The 12041-nt window shown below is 52.7% G+C and overlaps 4 protein-coding genes across 4 annotated transcripts; 3 read left to right on the forward strand and 1 right to left on the reverse strand.

The window, feature by feature from the left end:
• Positions 1–272: 272 nt before the first annotated feature.
• Positions 273–706, forward strand: PG997_006875 (uncharacterized protein; the record flags this gene model as incomplete). Its single annotated transcript, XM_066811190.1, has 2 exons — positions 273–477; positions 576–706. 2 exons carry the CDS (start codon positions 273–275, stop codon positions 704–706), a joined length of 336 nt encoding a protein of 111 aa, XP_066670113.1.
• A 3744-nt stretch (positions 707–4450) lies between these two features.
• Positions 4451–6374, forward strand: PG997_006876 (uncharacterized protein; the record flags this gene model as incomplete). The annotated part of the gene is made up of 3 exons (XM_066811191.1): positions 4451–5260; positions 5316–5458; positions 5501–6374. The coding sequence occupies 3 exons, from the start codon at positions 4451–4453 to the stop codon at positions 6372–6374; spliced, it is 1827 nt and encodes a 608-aa protein (XP_066670114.1).
• Positions 6375–7579: 1205 nt separating this feature from the next.
• Positions 7580–8515, forward strand: PG997_006877 (monothiol glutaredoxin-5; the record flags this gene model as incomplete). The annotated part of the gene is made up of 2 exons (XM_066811192.1): positions 7580–8332; positions 8438–8515. 2 exons carry the CDS (start codon positions 7580–7582, stop codon positions 8513–8515), a joined length of 831 nt encoding a protein of 276 aa, XP_066670115.1.
• A 474-nt stretch (positions 8516–8989) lies between these two features.
• Positions 8990–11249, reverse strand: PG997_006878 (Laccase-1; the record flags this gene model as incomplete). Its single annotated transcript, XM_066811193.1, has 2 exons — positions 8990–10482; positions 10547–11249. The coding sequence occupies 2 exons, from the start codon at positions 11247–11249 to the stop codon at positions 8990–8992; spliced, it is 2196 nt and encodes a 731-aa protein (XP_066670116.1).
• Between the last annotated feature and the right edge of the window lie 792 nt (positions 11250–12041).

Raw genomic sequence — 12041 nt, forward strand, 5'->3', positions numbered from 1 at the left:
GCAAGAGTACCCAATCCGTCGGGCTCTCGTTTTCTTATCAGATCCATACCAGCTGTGTTGTCCCGGCCTCGGGCATCGAACAAGCTACCTCGACCCAACAGCTCAAACACCCCTCCAATGTAAGCGGTGCCACAACACTACATTTCCCCCCTGATCTGAGCCAGTTGTAACCTACCCACCCCATCCTATTACACCATAACATGCAACCGTACTACTAGATAGCACAGCTGATAACTTATACAGCAGTTGTCTGAATTCCCGCGTCGGCAATCATGGAGCGTCAGAACTTACCTCGGCTCCCGGCCCAGCTTCACACTCCGACGCAGTCGTTCAGTGAGTCCCCAGGTACTGGTGCTGGCGGTGTCGCTACTCCCGACACGTCAGGTGCCGCCAGAGTGGCCGCCTTCAACGACAAGAAGTTCAAGGAGGAGTACGAGTATAACAAGTCCAGACTCTCCGATCAGAAATTTGACATCCGTATGTTTACCTACCCACCTATCCATCTCCTGTCTTTTGATATGTCTTTTTATTATCATCTCTTTTCCGAAAAGCTAACTCTGATTTGCCAAAATAAGGGGACTACCCCGACCCTCTGCTGCCGAGGAACCCCCAGCAGGAGCCCTTCCTCCCGAAAGGGGTCACACCGGAGATGGAGCAGCACCTCATCCAGCTTGTTCAGGACACCAAGCAGAGATTGGCTGCTTGAGGACTCATGCGTAGCATGGAGGGTGTTTGCATTGTGAGAAACCTCTGAAAAGCAAGGAGGCATGGCATGTGTGGTGTTTCGGCGTTGTGAGAGAAACGAATGCGAACACAGATGTGGAGATCGGCTGCTTTGTTAGCTACTTGTTTTATTGCGATCAATTAAACTTGATTGAACCATCCAGCCTGGCTACGTTACTTGGCTGTATATCTTGCCTGAAGATAGGGGTGACATAATCCTCTTCTGTCTAGAATCGTAGCTTCCACGTGTATGTTGGCCAGTCAAAGAAATACCCCTTTCTTTTTGAGTAGAAGGTATCTGCAAGACAACGCGAGGCCACCCGCTCCGACGCTGTTCTTCGGTAATGAGTTGGTGGTTTTAGGGCAACAGTTTCAAGGGAACTGCGTGATGGAGCATGCATTTTACCGTAGGAGCCGTCTCAGATTTCAAGACAGGGAGATACTGAATACCACATGAACACACGCTCTACATGGCAACTATTGAGTGAGGTCTTTCGAGGACATTGATAGAAGCAAGTTCACGCGGGGGAATGTGTAGCCGCCATGGTTGGAGATTACAAATCCTCTCCTCATCATCCCCCATGGTGGCCTCTTTATCTCTTCACCGATAAGGCCGCGAAATCTAGCTGACTTCCATTCTAACGCAATCATAACACTACTGCTCTGTATTTGAATCTGATCATGAGCTCTCGAGTCTCATGCCCAAGTTGGGCCTAAGAACGGAGAAGGGTGCTGGAGGACGTGGTAGCAAAGAGCCCAAGATCTAAATTGGGACACGAGTATATGAATGCAAGGAATACGGGGTCGCAGGAGTATGGTGTAGACGAGAATTCGCCTCTTCGCTAGAGGTGGCACGCTTAAGAGATGAATACGTTATTCGCCTTGGCTCGACGACCTCCGGATCTTCTAGCAGATGCCGCATTGCTCTTGGAGGGTAGCTCGCAGTACCCCTACTTAGCCTCATAGCCAAAGACTGACCAAGAGGACGGGATAGATTATGTGGTGCTATAGTAAGCCCTGTACATAACTCCTCTGTTTTACAAGATGGTCGCAATCAAGCAATGACGAGTCTCCCCCTAGCTGCAGGCAGCGATCCCTGAGCAAGGATAGGCAGGGGCGGGCAGTGCTCGGCCGGCTCTGCTGCTCATTGGTACATTCTGTATAGAGCTTGCTTTGATGACAAGGAGCGACTATAGAAGGTGATTGCGCTGTATGCAAAGGCTCATGTCGATGTCGGGATGACTCGGAGAATTAGGGGGGGTCTGTGTCACTTAACGACGAGGCCCATGACGCAGTAGAGCCACCAGGGTGGACCATACACTGATATCATGTCTCGTTCAAGATCCCACTCTACGTGAACACATGCTATTCAAGTTGGCTTAGGGACCTTTATCCACGGGGTGTGTTACATATTCTGGAGATCTTGCTACTTGCTCTCAAGACGCCAGGTGTATCTGTATATACAAGACGTTGAGATGCTTAAGCGACGGGCAGAATACCATGCTTAAGGACTTAGTCTACTTAGCAGTAAATGAAAAGTACCAAGTTCACCCATGAAGTCGATGAACCTGTGTGAGGTGCAAGTATATTCAACAAGACCGATTCCGGTCCAGATCGAGGAGCATTTCAAGCATCAAATACCATGTTTCTCCTACCCAATACATACGGTTTCCGCATGAGAACAAGCTTATATTCCCACAATTAACCACATGTGTGTGCTACGTAGGTTACCATGCACTCGGTAGGATCGGACCGCTGACTAGCTCCTTACTTACTCTCGTTGCAGCCAAGCCCAGTCGATTGACGAGTTACCGGGGTCGAGCATTGCCTCGATGAGGCAAGAGCTTACTGTTAAGTCTTCCAAGACTTTATACGGGATACCCATCTAGGCTGACCGTGTAGAGAAGCCCCATGTTTAGCCAAGAACCTGCATGGAAGCACTGCATTCTTCTCACCGCCCATATGTCGAGACCAATAGGCTGATGGTGACCTGATATGCAGACAGGAGTAAATCTACGTAGTGCTACATTGCAGATGAGCTCGATAGGTAGTAAGACCTGGGAAGCATAGTACTTTATCCTATTTCGGAAGCATCGTACTTTATAAGCTTATCATCGTGACACACATATCCATTGCCGGATATGGTATCCCGTGGTTCATCCTGGTTTTCATCTTTCTGCATAGACCCCGAAGACGAATCTTAATTTCTGATACTGGCTGTGACCAGACACTAGCACTGCGGTGTCATATACGGCATGAGTAATTCAGATTGCTATTTCCCGGTGGATATATACCAACGCGTTTACATCTTATCTTTCAACATGGCAATAGAGCCTGTGGAGCTGACCTTCTACGTCGAGCCTGTTCATGCGGACGTAGAGCCTTTGCTTCGCACATAGTCGCCGAAACTTGCTAGCGACGGATCACCATATATGACTCCGAATACCACCTGGCTTATGCGGTTCAGGGCTGTCTCGAACGTAGGATCCTTGCTGCGGATCTTCAGAGCAGTTAACTTTAAACCTCGCCGGCGCCGGCGAGCCAGCGGCAACATATATTTTGTTGAAGATTCGGCATCATATCCGTAAAAGCCCAGCCAGTTTTAGCGAAGCGCTTGACTTCATCGATCTTACCATTGGATCATCTAAACCTGCCAACTTCTGCATCACCCAATCCGGCTTGACAGACGTCGATCAACGGCAAATCATGCTGAATGCCAAGCAACGCCAAGAAAAAAGCCGAATTCGAGGACAAACCATATTTGAGGATTTGCGAAAAGCCGTTGACCCTAGATGATGTCGGTCAAGATGGTGTGACATTTCCCCATCCCCATGTTTTCTTTGTCAGCAAACCATGGAGTGTGGTTGCCTGCCTCCTGCCATCCAAATCCAAGATAAGCAGGTATGCCATTCTCGGCATAGTGCCGTAGGACACGCTGGCTAATAAGGTGGCTATGGTCGAGAGGAGATGTCTTGTGCGTGTACTCGTGTCGCTGCGGTGTGGTTTCTCACAAGAATAGAATGCGAGCCTTAGCATTCCCATCGTCCATGCCCAATCACATCCCTCGACAACCGGAGGATTTGCAAACGTCTTATTCCCCCGCCTAATTCAGCCTTTGCACCAGCCGCATCCTCCCTGCAGCGGCAAGAAGCCAGGCCTGTGGGATCACTTACCTAATGTGCTCAAACTGAACATCATCCTGCAGGAGAGCACATGGTAAGCCCGGCTCCTCCACCGACATCTTTACCGTCCACTACAGCCGCACAGTGTCGCCATTATCGAACCCTGCGATACCGATACTGTCTATGGTCACAGGCAGGCAAACTGCACTCCGTGCGTGCGACTCCATGACGAATCTTGCGTGCAAACCGAAAGTTCCTCGAGGTTTAGTCATCCGGTGTCATTGATCAAGAGGCTTCGTGGCTGTGAATCCAGCCAGGGACTGATACTATTTCCAAACCCCGACGTAATGGTCTGGGATTCCTATGCACACGAACTTCTCGTAAATACACTCTTTGCCCTGTGAGCGGCTCGACTCTCTCCGATCAACAACCCAGCTATAGCTTGATGCCGTTGCCATTGACGGACATGTGGAATCCTCAAATACTTATCTCATGCCACGACGATCTGGACCGGGCCATGCCAGTCTCCTTGCATGATCCGTCTCTCATTAGCTGATCAGCACACTCGAGGTCGCGGGAACTCGCTACCAATTACACGGAGCGGCATGGATCATTTCAACTCCACCGTCTTCAATGGGACTGTGGTGTCGACGAGACGGGGCTTCACGGTGACGAAGCAGAAACACAAGGGTTTATCGTTCGTCAACGCCTCCATACAGGATGCCGAAACCAGGACCAAACCACAAACAACAACAAAGACCGGCAACGTCTTGCCTCCCGCCGCTACTATTACTTTCGTCACCAACCAGGGAGAAGGGAAGAAGGGAACAGCTGGTCAGCTCAAGACGACAGCAGCAAACAAGGGGGTCCGGAGCTCGCCAAAATCAGATATATCGAAACGACGACCAAAGACACGGACGCGGGGAAGGTCATGTTCCAGTTCTACTTCTGCAAGTACTCACGGCTCAGTGGCTTCGGACCTAGCTTTGAGCGACACACCTGATGGCCGTGAGACCGGCAAGGGAAGCAACCCGCTGTCAAAACCTCTACCTCCCTGGGCCTCGTACAAGCGCCCCCTAAGTCCGCCGGACTTTGTCAGGAGATTGACATTCATGGCGTATGCGCTTACACCATGCAAGGCCTACGCCCTCGATGAGTTTCGACTATCCGGTGATGGATCGCTGAGTGTACCCGAAGAAATATGGCTCGAGAAAGATCCTACGAGTATACATTGCGCCACTACTCTAGGTGTTCTCTACGACACGTTGGCATCGGGGAAACGGGAGGCAGAGAGGTTGTCCTCACTTTCATCTCAGTTGGTCTCGGTTATCAACCGAAAGCTCAACGCCGCCGAGCAAACCAAAACTGCCAACAATGTTACAATACATGGGGTTTCCGCATTAGCTATAATAGCGGTAAGCATACCCCGAAGACGAACCGATGAGATCAGGGTTTGCTGATGGAAGATAGGGCTACCAAGGGAAATATGACCACTGGCAGGTACACATGAAGGGTCTCATGCGCCTTCTTGGGATCGTCGGGGATCAAGACAGGCTTGATGTTAGAACCATCAACACGATACGCAAGTATGTACATACCCTCCCAGACCCTGAGTGAGACCAACCCTCGAGGACTCCCGACTGACAACCCTACAGAGCAGACTTCACAGGGGCTATATCTTCTGCGACAAAACCATGTATACCTTTCGCCAGGCTGCACCACGAGTTACTGGTGCCACCTATGGTATACGACACAGCCATGATCCGTGCTATCCAACAGCATCTTCAAGCTTGCGCCCTCGACCCAGCGACGGTCAAGACGATATCAGACCTTGCTCTGTTCAACAGGTACATGGAATACTTAACGATGCCCGGTAGCAGCTCGAAACACGACACCCAGATAGTCATCGAAGAATACTACTTTCTCAAACATCAACTACTTTGTAAACCGAGACCCTTGAGGGAATCCGAAGAAGCCATCTCAGTCGACTTCTCGTCGTCCATGCCATTAGACCCAAATACGGACCCCTACACGAATTCGATAGAAGCAGCCGTACGGATATTATCGTTGTTGCTGATACGAGACCCAACACTCGATCTGCCATGTGAAACCGTACTCACGGACATCCTACATCAGCACACGAGGACCATTCTGGAATGCCGCCGTCAACAACATCAAATCGTAAACACGATGGTCGACCCGAAGATGTTGCTGCAGGAGCCATGGCCGGTTCACCCACAGACCCCGACGCTGGTCTGGATATGCATTACGGGGCATTACTTCTCGTCGCTCAAAGCAGGGGCTACTGCAACATCATCATCAAAACAGGCGTGCTTCATTTATAGGGAATTATGGATAGATTTGCTCGGACCGGGGAAGGCAGCGCATCCGGAGCTCGTGTCGGACGGGGAGTTAGAGCTTTGCCGATGTTTGAGTATGCGGCATCTGAGGGGTGAAACTTACAGCGAAAGGGGCGATGTAGGAAACCTGGCAAGGGCAACGAAGGCGGAACAATATCTGCCTGATTAGAAGTAAACCGGCAACGATGATCGACTAAATTCAACCTCATCACCTATTAAACGCCAAATCTGGCCCCCGAAGTGGAATTGTGGCACTATTGCGTGACTGAAAGAACCCCCTTTGCCAATCTTGGTGCTTGTAAACTTAATGCCTTTCATGCCAAATAAGATTGGGGCAGTTGCATCCCTTCTTTCTGATATTTGCCACATGTCTGTTGGTAGTTGCGATGCAAGCATTAGGCACAGACAGTGAAGCAATGTCTGTGCCGGCGATTATGACGGCCAGGCGAGCGAACCCCTGACTTTTCGACCCGGCGGTCTGGGTACTTTCTAGCATCCTAGGGGATTTGCATAATGCATATACCCGACTGGCTACGTACCGATGAATCTTTCCATGGCCCTATTGGACCACAGGGTATCAAGCGACAGGATTTCTTGCCCAAGTAGCCATGGGCAGAGAAAGAAACGGCCAAGGAACCTAGCTAGTGGCGACAAGCAGCATACACATTCTATGGGCGATGTTCGATCCCAAGCAAGTCTTGTAGAATTCAAGAATGTCTTGTACTGGCCCGTTCTGATTTCAAATATACATACGGCAGAGCAGATGATAAATTCCCCAACCGGCAGCACGCACTTCCGCACCCTGAACGTGACCGAGACTGACACTGGTGGCATGACATAACCAGTGAACAGCCTTCTCTAGATCTCCCAGCTCACTTGAACCGACACTGTACTATAGCCGTATCATGAATGGTTATTGCCCTAATAAATAAGTACCTTGCTAACTTATCTGACGTTCATTTGTCCAGTGTTCACTGAGGATAGTGAGGGCCGTTCAACTTACTGACCTAAGGCAACACTGTGAATGGCCACCCAAAGCAATTCCGGAAATGACGCAATAGGAAGCCCAGCGATTGATAAGACGCCAATTGATAATCAGGCACTAAATTTTGCTGCCCCGCACCCAATCGGCGGTACCTGGTACTGTAGAAGCAAACAGCAAACCCACCCCGCCATCACCGATGCCCGGCGGCCACCAAAAGTGTAGACTTGAGTCGTGACTGGAACTGAGGTGACCTCTGATGATTTTGTAATCAACTCTCCAAAAATTTCTCGACTAACTACATACCAACCAACATCGGACGTTTATCCTACGAACGAGTCGATAACTCACCTCCACACACCTCGTCAACGACAAGAACAACACAAGCAAACATGTCCACGATAAAAGAAATCACCAGCGAGGACGAGTGGCGCAGCCACGTCGCCTCGCTGCACAAGGAGACCCTCCTCATCATCTCCTTCCACGCGCCCTGGGCCGCCCCCTGCGCCCAGATGAGCACCGTCCTTAAGACCCTGGCGTCCGAGTACCCCGCGCCCGAAGCCGACAACAACAACACCAAGCCCGCCGCGACGAGCTGGGTCGCCATCAATGCCGAGGAGCTGAGCGACATCTCTGAGACGTACGACGTGACGGCCGTGCCGTACCTGGTGCTGCAGCGCAACGACAAGGTGCTTGAGACGGTGAGCGGCTCCAGCGCCGTCAAGGTGCGGGCCGCGATCGAGAAGCACGCGAACAGCAGCAACCAACAGCAGAACGGCACAGCAGCATCAGTAGTAGGGGGCGGCGCCTCGTCAATAGCCGACACCGCGACCAACGAGAAGAACGCCGCCGCCAGCGACGACGCGCCCGTGGACCCGGAGAAGGCCAAAGAAGAACTGTTCAAGCGGCTCGCGGAGCTGGTCAAGGCGGCGCCCGTCATGCTCTTCATGAAGGGCACGCCCAGCGCGCCGCAGTGCGGCTTCTCGCGGCAGCTGGTCGGCATCCTGCGGGACCGCTCCGTCAAGTACGGCTTCTTCAACATCCTGGCCGACGACGAGGTGCGGCAGGGGCTCAAGGAGTTCGCCGACTGGCCGACGTTCCCGCAGCTGTGGGTGAATGGGGAGCTGGTTGGTGGTCTCGATATCGTAAGTTTTCTATTCTCCTGTTCTCTCTCTCACATGTCTATGCTGGTGCCGGTATTATTGTTATATTCTTACGATGGGGTTTACTAACCTCACTGTGCTATGTAGATCAAGGAGGAGTTGGAGAGCAACCCCGAGTTCCTGAAGGCATACAGCGTGGCCAAGGAGGGAGCTGCTGCGGCTTGAGGACTCGAGGGACGATGATAACGAAGATCGACGAAGTGATGGACTAGATTTCTTCGCGAAGAATAACGCTTGTGTGGTATCCTGACTTTGAGCTCGGTTCCATATGCGAGATATGGGCATTTGATCAGTAAGGGAACAGAGAATCCCTGCGTGTCAATCACATAAACGCCGCGCCATGGCTTGGTATCCTCAGCTGGGCCACATTTAATGCTACAACTGCCTTCAGAGTGTTAGACTGATACTTCACGAATCTCAATAAATTGCTGTCAAAATAAGTATATCCAGAAAATGCATTCATTCGTGCTTCTTTCTCTATATCGACGTAACTCCGTCCTTGGGTATAAACAAGTAATGCTATGTACATATCTACAAACAATACAGCAGAAGAAAATAATAATATATATATCCAGTATATGGTAAAGTCCTGGTAGTGGGCACCTTCAGCCATATAATCAATCCCCTCCAGAGCCCGATTTATTCATCATGGAAGCCGGCGAAGACCTCGTCCGGCGGCGCGGCCCCCAAGCTCAGCACATCGGGCGCCGCGTCGCACAGCTGCCGGTTGGCCTCGGGAACTTCCCAGCCCTTCAGGTCGCGCAGGCGGCTGATGATCTGCAGGCCCATGCCGGCCTCGGCGTGCCAGACCATGTGGCAGTGGAAGAGCCAGACGCCCGGGTTGTCGGCGACGAAGCGCAGCAGGGTCCAGCCGAAGCCCTCGAGGGTGACGGTGTCGCGGCGCAGCGGGTTGGCGACGACGGTGTCGTTGGCCGGATCGAGGAGTCCTTTACCGTGGGGTTTGAGGCCCAGGGCCTCGTAGCCGGGGAAGTAGCCGTGGCCCTGGCCCAGGACCCAGAGGGGCATGCCGTGCAGATGGAAGGGGTGGTTGCCCTCGTCGACGTTCTGGAGGATGATGTCGACCGTCTCGATGCGGTCGTGCGAGAGGACGAGCTCGTGATCCGGGTGGAAGGCGGCGTCGTTGACGGTGGCGTCCTTGCCGGCGGCGCTGAAGGAGTCGTTGCCCGAGGCCAGGCCGTCGACGAGACGGTGCAGCGTTGGTTCTTTGAGGTTGGAGCGGAAGGAGGATTGGTTCATGAAACCGCGTTCGAGGCGCCAGTCGCCAATGGCCATGTTGACCCGGAAGTACCAGGAGTGGTCCGCGACGGCGGGGGCCGGCAGCTCGGGCACGGGCTTGTAGACGTTGCGCGCCGTCATGTCTTTGCACTGCATGGCGTAGTCGACAAGCGAGTTGGTGCTCGTGGGGAGAACCTGCGAGACGGCCGTACCATTGTTACTGACAGTACTAGTCGGCACAGTGGCATTGGAAGGCGCTTCGGGAGTCCCGTCCATGCCGGTCGGCATGACGTAGCGCATGATCATCTTGGCCTCGCTCACGCCGTTATCGGGCAGCTTCGGATCGGAGAAGCAGCCCTCGATCATGCGGGCGCGCAGCCAGTACTCGGTGAAGTCGAAGCCGGCTTGGTCCGTCGCGAAGGTGACGCTGTAGCGCTGACCGGGCGAGAGCGTGATGTCGGCTTCCTGGAACTGCTTGACGGGCGTGCCGTCCACCTCGTGCACGAGGAGGCGCAGGTGGTCGTCGATGGCGACCTGGAACCAGGCGAAGCCGCCCGCGTTGACGAAGCGCAGGCGGTGGTATGCGCCCGCCATCATGTCCATGCTCGGCAGGAGGGTATTGGCCGTGTCGCACGTCCGGTTTGGGTGCAGCGCGCAGTCGACCTTGTTCATGCCATTGATGAGCGCGCCGTTGGGGATCGGCGAGTTCTCGTTGCCCGGAGAGAGCGAATCGCGCAGCAGGCCCTCGGCTGGGTCATGGTACCAGTCTTGCAGCAATATCACCCGGTCCGTGGTGTAGGGATCTGTGCTAGTGGCGGATTCGTTCTTGCTGTGAATGACGAGAGGGCCTACAAGCCCGCTCAACATTTGGACTCCTTGGTGAGCGTGATAGTAATCTTGATGGAACTGTCAGTATTCAAGGTCTTCATAAGCCACTGCTGGTATGTTTTCAGAACTTACAGGTTCCCTGCTGTCCCGTGAGAGTGAAGTTATACTGGAACGAGCCTCCTGGCGCAATCGGGCATTGCGTAACACCTCCCACACCGTCCATGAAGTTCGTTCCGTTCTGGAGCAGGCCGTGCCAGTGAATGCCGGTAGCGTTCCTCGCAGCGTTCTTCACATTGACGATCACCGTGTCGCCTTCGTTGACCTCCATCATCGGGCCGGGAAACTGTCCGTTGATCATCATCATTGGCTTGTAGACGCCGTCCGGGTTCCCTTGCTTGTCGACTATCGTCCAGTTGTACGTCCGGACTTGCGGGGGCGCCTCGAAATCCCATTTCGGGTTTAGAATATACTCCTCCTCCGACCGCTGAAACGGGATCCTCATCAGCGCGTCGAGATGAGGGTCCGTCGAAGCCGGCGGACTTGACTGTGTCTTGTCGTGCGGTACGAAGAAAAGCCAGGCATCAAAGGCCATCAACACGGTCAGAACGATGCCCGCAACGATGATCCAGAACCGTTTCCGATCCTCTCCATTTACCACTGGCGTCGTAGGACCCAACTTCTCCATGTCGCGCGTCCCTGACGACAAAAGCCCTTCGCTCTGCTCTGCCTCAATGTTTTCGGGACCGGGCTTCTCCATACTGTTGCGCTGTTCCTCAGACAGCCTCTGCTCCGCGGGCTGTGGGGAGGCAGAGCGCACAGCGTCGTAGCGAGCCATATTGATAAATTTAAGTGATCCCAAAGCAATTCCCAGAAATGAAAACGGTAATGATTAACTTCCAAGGCTGGAGTTAAAGCTTTCCTTCCACCACCAGGGTATACACAGATAGCCGTGAAATATAAAGTCGATTAGGGAAGGGGTATTATTGCATGACCGACAAGGGCATGGAAGGCTCGCTGCGCTCTCAATAAAACAAGGCAGGACAGCAGCAGTTAACGAGAATCCAGTGCTATGGTCTCAAAACATGCCTGTCGCAGAATCTACCAGAGCCGCAACTTTGGAAAACGAATCGAAAAGGAATACACCGAAACAATGAATCAAATGCCGACAGGATGATCACCGCATACTGAGGAACGAATAGGCAAAGTAAAGTAAAGAAAGGAAGTGAAATGTTTCGCGAGGTTGCGACAGGTTAAAGTCTGACAGCTGGAAAAGGGCGCCAAGAGGATTAGCGAATGGGGGGCCCGACACTGCGAAACACTTTTGGGTTGGACCCCTGCACCCTCCTGAAACAACTGCCGGCCAATAAAGAAGAGGCGACTGGTACGACCAAAGGAGCTTCGGACCGGTCCAGATGATATACGATTCGATCGATGAAGAAACACCTCGGCCTGTATTTTTTCAACTGATCATTCATGATTGAATTATGTGTCGTCTATTAAAAGACGGGACCGTGAACGGGCGGACTCCTGTCACTTGTCATCCTGTTCAGACGATTCGGGGAGCTGCTTTCAAACGTGGTTCGCAGGACCTGTATCATTGGCTGGATTGCTTGGCGAGTGCCTGCTC

This window comes from Apiospora hydei, assembly GCF_038363865.1.
Source record: "Apiospora hydei strain CBS 114990 chromosome Unknown utg000005l_segment0_segment0, whole genome shotgun sequence".
Taxonomy (NCBI): domain Eukaryota; kingdom Fungi; phylum Ascomycota; class Sordariomycetes; order Amphisphaeriales; family Apiosporaceae; genus Apiospora; species Apiospora hydei.